Here is an 8,319-nt window from a genome sequence, read left to right as displayed (position 1 = left end):
GTTATTTAAACCAAGAGCTTCCTTCTCCATCTAGCAAAGTTGGGAGATGCTATCAAACATATATTAGGCTCTGTCTTAATTCCGAGACTGCTGAAGGGATTTTTTTAGATGCTTATGGCTTTTGCATCAACTGTTTAATTTTATGTATCAGGTTTAAGGTGGCCTGACACACTCTACCGAGTTATTACTTGAAGAACTCTTAATGAGTCAGCTTTGTGGTTTCTGGGGAATGTGCTGTGCTTCTAAGAATTCAGCCCGGAGCTCTGGGCCTGTAGATATGGCCTCTGATGTGCACAGTCAGACTGATGGCTCAAAGAATAGCGTTTTACATAATAAGCATGAACTCTAGATCTGGGTACAGGAGACTTTCTCCATGTGAAAATCTCCCCTTTTACACATACTTACAGAATCAGCCACTTTATTGGCTTTGTTTCCCTCCTTTGCTTGCCTCTCCAGTTGCGTAATTTACAGTTGTGTCATTCTCATACTCATGAATTAGCCTCTTTAGAGGCTAATTAGAATCTTTTCTCTCAAAAAATACATCCATTTGGGACCTCCTGTCTGTTTTCTACTTTCATGTCTGAAATAAATACTCCAGTCACATTTTCAAGCTTTATTTCACAAGAGTGAAAATATAAGCTGAAATTCTTGCACAACCACTTGACCTAAGGAGCTTTAAGAAAAATGCTGAATACAAAACTTGTGGTAAAATTGTAAAAGTTGGCAATATGGAGACTGAGAAGAAGAGCATGTTTGCTTTGCATGTTGATTATCAATTTGCCTTTCTTCCACAATTTGCAGACATATCTGATCCTGATCTGCCCTTTTTATAGCTCCAGATCTTAGCAGTGATGGGGAAACACTTGGTAAAGGAATTAGCTCTTAGAACAGGCTCAAGCTGTTCTGTATTTGGGTACAGCTTGGTGTGTGCCCCTCACAGCCTCTCTCCACTTTTATGCCACCTTTAGCTGGCTGATATCAGCCAGCACATTTCAGAAAGGAAATGGTGATTAGGCAGGCCATAGATAGCCATGGAGAAGCACCTTATCAGTGCTATAAATATTTTCAACACGCAAAATAACCCCAAGCAAACAAACCACAACCCCCACTAAGATTACATGAAGTTTTACCTCCTCTGATGAAAAGCATGAACAGAGCAGGCCTGGTCTGAGAGGACATCCCCAGCACTTTACAGACAGGTAGACTCTCCTTTTATTCAACAAACAATTTCAGAGCGCACAGCCTCAGAAAACAGGGATGCTACTTGAAGTTCTGGAAGATATCTAATGCTTCCTGGGGGATCACAAGCAGAACCTCCTGGTTTGTGACCACCAGATGAGTGAAGCTCCACTCCTGACAGGCCGCACTGACAGGCTCCTGTCTGAGGCACTGGGAGTTACCCCGTGGTGAAGCTTCCCAAAGGATTGCCCCTTCTTCTCTCAGGCGACAAGAGACAGCAGCTGTGCCAGGGGAAGTATAGGGTGGATTTTAGAAAAAGGTTCTTCACCCAGAGGATGGATAAACACCAAAACGGGCTCTCCAGGGAAGCGGCCACAGCACCAAGAAGCGTTTGCACAACACGGTGCGGTTCTTGAGGCCGACCTGCTCAGGGCCAGCAACTGGACTTGGATGACGTTTTTGCATCCCTTCCAACTGAGAGTATTCTGTGATTCTGTGACTCTTTCAGGCGGCCTGGGCGCACACTCCATGGGGAGAAGGAGAGCCCTGGAGCCCCGCGGGGCAGGGCAGGGGCCGAGCCGGGCAGGGGCAGGGGCAGGGGCAGGGGCGGCACGGCACGGCACGGCACGGCACGGCACGGCACGGCACGGCACGGGCCCGGCCCGCAGGAGGCCCGGCGACGCTGGGCCCGGTAGGAAGCGGAAGGGCCGGCGGCGGGAGCGGAGCGGGCCGGGAGCCGCCGGAACAGCCGAGGGCCGGCCCCGCGAGGGGCGGGCTGAGGGCGGCCGGGCTGAGGGCGGCCGGGCCGAGCGGCGCCGGGCCGGGGCGATGCTGCTGCGCCTGGGGCCCGAGTTCGAGCTGCGGAGGGACGTGGGGCCCTGGCTGGCGGAGCGGGGCTGCGCCGCGGCTCTAGGTAACGCTCCGGGGGCCGAGGGGAGACAGCCCCATCCCTCTCTCTGGCCGTGCCCGTGCCCCCGCCCGCCCAGGAGCGGGGCTGTGCCAGGCCCCGGGTGCGGGGCCGGGGGAAGGCGGCGGGGGCGGCCCCGGGGCCCCTCGGAACGGGCTCGGGGGAGCGACCCTCGGGTGCCCTCGGGGGGCTTGAGATGGGCACGTCTGCTGTCCTCAAGGAGTTTCCGACATGCCGAAAACACTTCTGCACATCTGCTGCACTCCGCAGCTTGTTTCTTCTTCCTGCTTCTTCACACGTTTGGGGCTTTCTCTTTTTTTTTTTTTTTTTTTTTTTTTTTTTTTTTTTTTTTTTTTTTTTTTTCCTCTCCTCCTCCCTCCCCCCCCCCAAAAAAAAAAAAAAAAAAAAAAAAAAAAAAAAAAAAAAAAAAAAAAAAAAGTTACTCCCTCTCTCACGCTACTCCCCTTTCTGGGAGGAAAAGCCACACAGCCTGAACACGTTTGCGTGTCTGGTAAAGGAGCGGTAGTTTAAAAGGAGATGCAGCGCCAGCCGTGACAGCGCCGGCACCGCCAGCGCCCGGGCGGGGGGGGAGAAAAGTGACCCCCCTGTTCTTGGCTTTGTGCTTGTTGTTCGTCTGCATAGCAGCGGCTTAGTTCTGCTTTTCAGAATCTGGTGAAAACCTTATTCTAATAAAATAATAATGCTGTAGTAGTTATTGCTTCAGTAGAGATCCCATCAATGTGCAAGTGTGGTGAGCTTGAAACGCTTTCAGTCGCTTTTACTAAAAATACTCAACTTGCTTCCCGCGTTGAGGGGCTGTTATCAAATAGGCTCATAAGATTTTGTTTGGTGACAAAAGATATAGAAAGTATTAGCTTGGAGAATAAGGGAATTATTTACCAAGACATAGTTTAAAAAATCTGTTATAAAATACTTTGCATTTTCTACATTTACTGAACAATTATTGAAAGGTATACTGAAGAGATCTGAGGTAAAATTCTGAAATTCTCCATGCATAATTGATTGATCTATGAATTTATCAGTTCATCAGTGATGAATTCAAAGATAATCTATATGTTAATGGCATAAGGGTCTCAAAATGACACTGACTTGTGTTTGGGAAGGGAAAAATCTTATTAAGTCTTTTAAAATGTAATAGAGTCTTCATTCAGTCATGTCCCTGGTAATGCAGAATCATAAGAATCTAGTTTGGAGGGTGCATCTGATCAAATACCAGCATTGCTGTATTGCATTTTAATTTATCTGTGTATAGTGACTTTTTCCCCCTCATGCAGTGCTGTCATAGTAGGAATGTGAAGGTGGGAGGTAGGGATTTGAAAAGATTAATTTAAACATCAAAGAAGTATCTAATCACAGAAAGCAAATAATTTTTAGGAGTCATGGTACTTTTGTGTCAGTGTTTTCAGATGTTACTTATTCATATTTATTATTTTCTTTCTTAAGGATTTGAAAGCACTTGATAGCACGTGAGAACTGCTAATTGTGTGAGAGCTGGGAGTGGCTGTGATGATAGGAAGGGAGCAGCAAGCAAAGTGAACCAGCCTTGTTCTCTTTATTCTACTTAATTTGGTATGAGCTAAATATAATGGCCTTCAGGAAATCGAACTCTGCATTCTCCTGATGATGTTGGTAAAAGCTGCGTGCTGGGCAGGCAGGCTGGGTTAGTTCTTCTGCAGCCCTTCTCCTGCTGCTCTCAGCTGTGGGCATGAGGAAGAAGTTGTAATTCTATGTGCAGGACTATAATTTTACTGCAGGACTTTCCAAGGGCAGAGACCATTGACACTTCTTTGCCTCCATGTTCCCACTGACTATTCTCTTCAGAAGAGAGACTCTCTTCTGACACAGAATTTTTTCAGCACCTTTAAGATGTCTGTGTCAGGTGATAGGTAAATTCATTAATGTGGAGATTGCTCATGGACCTTCTTCTCTACCAAAATTCTGTGCTGAGGAGGTGTTGCATGAGAAAATGTGGAGACTGTATTACTCATCTTGAAAGTTTGAGGTGGTTGTTAAGTTCCAGGAAACTTCAGATTTAAAAAAAGAGAGTATTTTGTTACCTTAGACTCTCCCAGTTGTCACCATCTAGCCGTAATGTAGTGGTATTGTCGTGTACTTTGACAGATCTGAAACCAATAGAAAGTGAAGTGTTGCTCAATGTACAGGCAAGGTTTTCATTGTCCTCCCACAACAAAATGGAAAATTTACTTTCTTCTGATAATACTTGAAAACAGGGGTTTTCTTATCACTGTAAGCTGTAGAAGCTGGTTTATAGTATCAGGCTTGTTAAACTAAGTTTCACTAAGTGTCTTCCTTCTATCAACACTTTGTGATAACTGCCCAGTAAATAGTGTCAGACTTGACTAAATGCTTGTAGAGGGTTGTGGACAGTTCTTTATGTTGATGCCTACTGAACTGCTGGCCACCTTTATTGTAATATTGAGACCAATCATACAGGTTCAGCCTTACGAAGGAAAAAATTTCCACTTCTAGTAAAAATCCCATTCGAGATAAACACATTTTTGATAACTGTGGTAATTAGAAAACACAAAAGCAGCATCAGGAAAGCATACATTTTTCTCGCTTTGAGTGGTTTTCTTTTTCATTTGTACTGCTTTGTCTAGATATGCTCTTCTCTTTCTGTGAATTTCTTAGCTGCCTGCTCATTTGTTTCCATTTTAGCCATACTCTTTCATTCACATCCCATATAATTTCATGTCCTGCATTGTTTAGTTCCCTGTACTTGTAGATAGGTTACATATCTCTCTATGTGGTATTTAGTCTTATGTTTCTTTGGATTTTGGTGGCTTTTTTTCTTTATTTCTCTTTGGAGGAAGAGGAGGGGCTAAGAATGACACAGGAGTGGTGATGTTGGTGTTGTAGAACTAATGTCTGAAGATGTTGTTTGTTTTCAGGCTTTCCTTTTGAGATGCTGCAGGGGCAGGTGTGAGCAAATGATATTTTCCTCTGGCTAGTTCTCTCTTCCTGTAGTGTCCAGAGGACTGGAGTATGGCTTAACTCTTATAACCCCATGTCGTGGATAGTGAATAAATGCATGGGGGTAATTTTGGTTTGTTTTGTTATTCTTTGAAAAAGCACATTCCATTTTCATAACAAAAGGTAGTGGCCATTAGAATCATAATTATAATGAAGAGGTAAGAATTTATAAAAATAACTTTTTACTTGCATGTTTTGAAGTCCCTTAACTGTGTTGAAGTTTATCAGTTTTAAATCATAGTGTTAGACATACTCTGTCTTTTTCCAGAAGGGAGTAATTTTGGCATATGCAAATAAGTATTTACAAGTAAAAATGTATTTAGCATATTGCTTAAAGTGTGCATAAATTATAGGATGAACCAGCTGAAATGGAAATCCTGTGCCTTTTTGTACTTCTTATTTCAGACACTCCTGAAAATTCATCAGCATTCTATGTTGTAAACGTTGAAAGAAATGGAAAGGTTATTTATACCTGGAAGGTAAGACCATCTTGGAATTTAATAAAAATATAGTTGAGAATAATACTGTATGTGGATCTAACTAAGTTCCTGTTTTTGTTGGTTTTTTTTTTTTTTTTTTTTTTTTTTTTTTTTTTTTTTTTTTTTTTTTTGCAGTAAGGGTTAGAACAGGGAAACATGACTGATTACAGCCTGGGGAGTTGGGCAGTGAGAAAAAACCCATCTCTACTTCAGACAAAGGTTAAGAATGGTGAAATGGAGAGTAAAGTACTCACCTGATTAAGTCCATAGAGTTTTTGCCTTTGATTTTTTGCTGGCCCAGAATCTTCCCATGAATAAAAAGCAATTTCTTTAAAACACTTCATAAGCAGCACATAATTTCACCCTCAATTTCATAGTGAAGCCTAGCTATTAAATTCATGTGCAGTGCTTTAGTTAAATGTTTCCTCCTACTGAAATGTCTTAAGATGCCATTTATCTAACACTATTTCTGCATATACCTTTCTTTAAGGTTCATCTATAACACTTTATTGCAAGTAACACATTTGTTTGATGTCTTGAAATATCTAGAGCTTCTTAACATAGGATTCTGCTGTCCATGGTATATGTTTTTAGTTTTACTTCCAAGTGGGTTTTCTAATGGTTTTAGAAAGGGAAACTTTGTCATCTTTTCATTGTTGCTTTGATGAGACAAGCTGGATTTCTTGACTGTGCAGCTCAGAGGAGTCTGTAGATCCAGCTGGATCCTGGAGGATCTGGGTTCTTGAGGAGTACAGATATGAGATGAACTCCAGTAGAGTAGGGATGCCTTTCCTTCCCCCCGGCTCAACAATGCTAAAACTCTCCAGCTTCCTTAGGGTTAAGGGAAGAGGTGAGGCCTTCATCAAGGCTTTAACTTTAGTATGCTTTAGCTGTGGGTGGATGTTTCCTTTAGTACAGGCTTAGGGAGGGGAGTCTGTACAAGACAACAGTAACCATAAAAACAGTTCTAAAGAGTGTGTCAAATTTTGGGTTTTTTTCATTGCTTAAGACTCTAGAACACTTAATGCAAGTAGCTCAGGAGGAGATCTGGTACTCTGTGTGTGTGGTGTTGCTGCTTTCTAGCACCTGTGGAATCTCACACTAGGCTTTTTTGGGCCTCTGACAGTCTGCCTGCCTTGTGTGCTCTTCAGGCTCTTGCAGCTGGCACAAGGAATAAGTTGTAGCTCAAGGTTCACACATCTAAACGTAGGTGTCTGCCTGCATGCTGGGTGTCTGAGCTCCTGCTCTAGTCTGTAGGGATCTGCTGGAGTTTAGGGAACTGGCCGCTTGCAGCCTGTTCTTTGGGAGGAGGTGTGTGCTGTGGAGGATGTAAACTAGACTGAGCTGGGCTGGCTTGTTTCCCAATAGATACACATGGAAAACAGCCTTTGTCTTCCAAGTGAAAGACAGTCAAGTGTATTCTGTGTGAAACCAGGGGAAAGTGGACACTGAGTTTTATTTTCAAGCTTATTTTAGGGTATTGTGTTGTACTGTGGTTTTGACAGTGTCTCTATTTTGTGACATTGATACTTAGTGTAAAGGAAGATATTTTTTAACAGAAGTGAATTCTATTTTCGAGGTAATGCAAGAATCTTCAGGTGCACATGAAAACAAGTGTCCTCTTTTATGCAGAGTCATGGGCATTGAAGTAGTTCTGTTACCAGTCTCGTGACATGTATTTTTCAGTATCTAAGTAAGATGGTGTTAACATTTCAGATACACTTGAAAAAAAAAAGTTATTTGTGAGAGAGCACTTGCTTAATCTTAAATTAGGAGGCCTGAAGCATGTGTCTTAATATAAAGACATTTTGTTTTCCTTGTTTAAATCAGAAGTCAAAGACTTTTGTCATTGCCACAACAATAATGAGGCACTCAGAAGTAGACCCCTTCGGAAGCGAATACTCAGGCTTTTGTTTCAACTTCACAAAGCAAGATGCCATAAATTTGTAAATAACCACAGATTTCTCCCCTCTCCCCCTAAGCAGTTGTTAAAAACAATGAAGCTCACTGTGGAAGTAGAAGCCTATGTGGCTGGATTTAATTTCAGTTGTTTAGCAATTTAGTGCCTGTAGCCAGAGTACATTAATACACATCAGTTTGATTTGCTATCCAGTATATGCTGCAAAGCAGAATTTTCTTTTTTAATATATTTGGAAAATTTAAGGCATGGTAAAAAATAAGAAGTCAAATTTTAGTTTTTAGTCCCAAACATTTTTAAGTGCCCCAAACAAAATCATCACATATTAATTATCAATAAGCTAGAAAGGATATATATCATGTTACTCTTCAAAGGCAGAAAACTAATGGTGAGCTTATACTTAGCCCTCAAACAATCACTTCCTAAGGCAGACCTGAAATCCTTTTCCCAGGCTACATCCAGATTACTGGGAGCTGATTTTTGGTGATATTTGATGTTTCTGTGCTCCCTTTTGGAGCAATGACCCACCAAGTTGGTGAGGTTCAGAATACAACCCTGAAATCTCCAGGGGCCAGAGCATTGATTCTTGTACAGACATCTCTCTTCCTGGCCCTATTGCCTGTAACTAAAACCAGTTTAGAGGCAAAGTGAGAGAGAGGCATTTGATTTATGCAATGACTTGTGGGCTGTGGATTGGCCACATTTCAGCTTTATCCCGTGTGTTAGTTCTAAAAGGAAAAAATAAATCTTTGTTGTCTTGAAATTAGAATTTGCTTTCTTGGAATTAGATAATTAACTGCCTGTTTATAAATAGGACAGGG

The 8,319-nt window shown here is 42.3% G+C and overlaps 1 protein-coding gene across 4 annotated transcripts in view; it reads left to right on the top strand.

Moving 5' to 3' along the window:
- The first annotated feature begins 2,001 nt into the window (after positions 1–2,001).
- The window catches only part of GSAP (gamma-secretase activating protein), a 45,957-nt gene continuing 39,639 nt past the window's right edge, over positions 2,002–8,319 (top strand). For all 4 annotated transcript variants that reach the window (XR_014589959.1, XM_083860268.1, XM_083860269.1 and 1 more), the window contains exons 1-2: positions 2,002–2,092; positions 5,507–5,580. Coding sequence is in view for 3 of the 4 variants with exons in the window: in XM_083860268.1 (XP_083716394.1) it covers positions 2,008–2,092; positions 5,507–5,580 (159 nt within the window). In the remaining variant the exon portion in view is untranslated. The remainder of the gene's footprint in view (positions 2,093–5,506; positions 5,581–8,319) is intronic.

This window comes from Zosterops lateralis (genome assembly GCF_965231275.1).
Source record: "Zosterops lateralis genome assembly, chromosome: 4".
Lineage (NCBI taxonomy): Eukaryota > Metazoa > Chordata > Aves > Passeriformes > Zosteropidae > Zosterops > Zosterops lateralis.
Note: the sequence above shows the minus strand (reverse complement) of the source record. Positions and strands in the feature narration are given on the sequence as shown.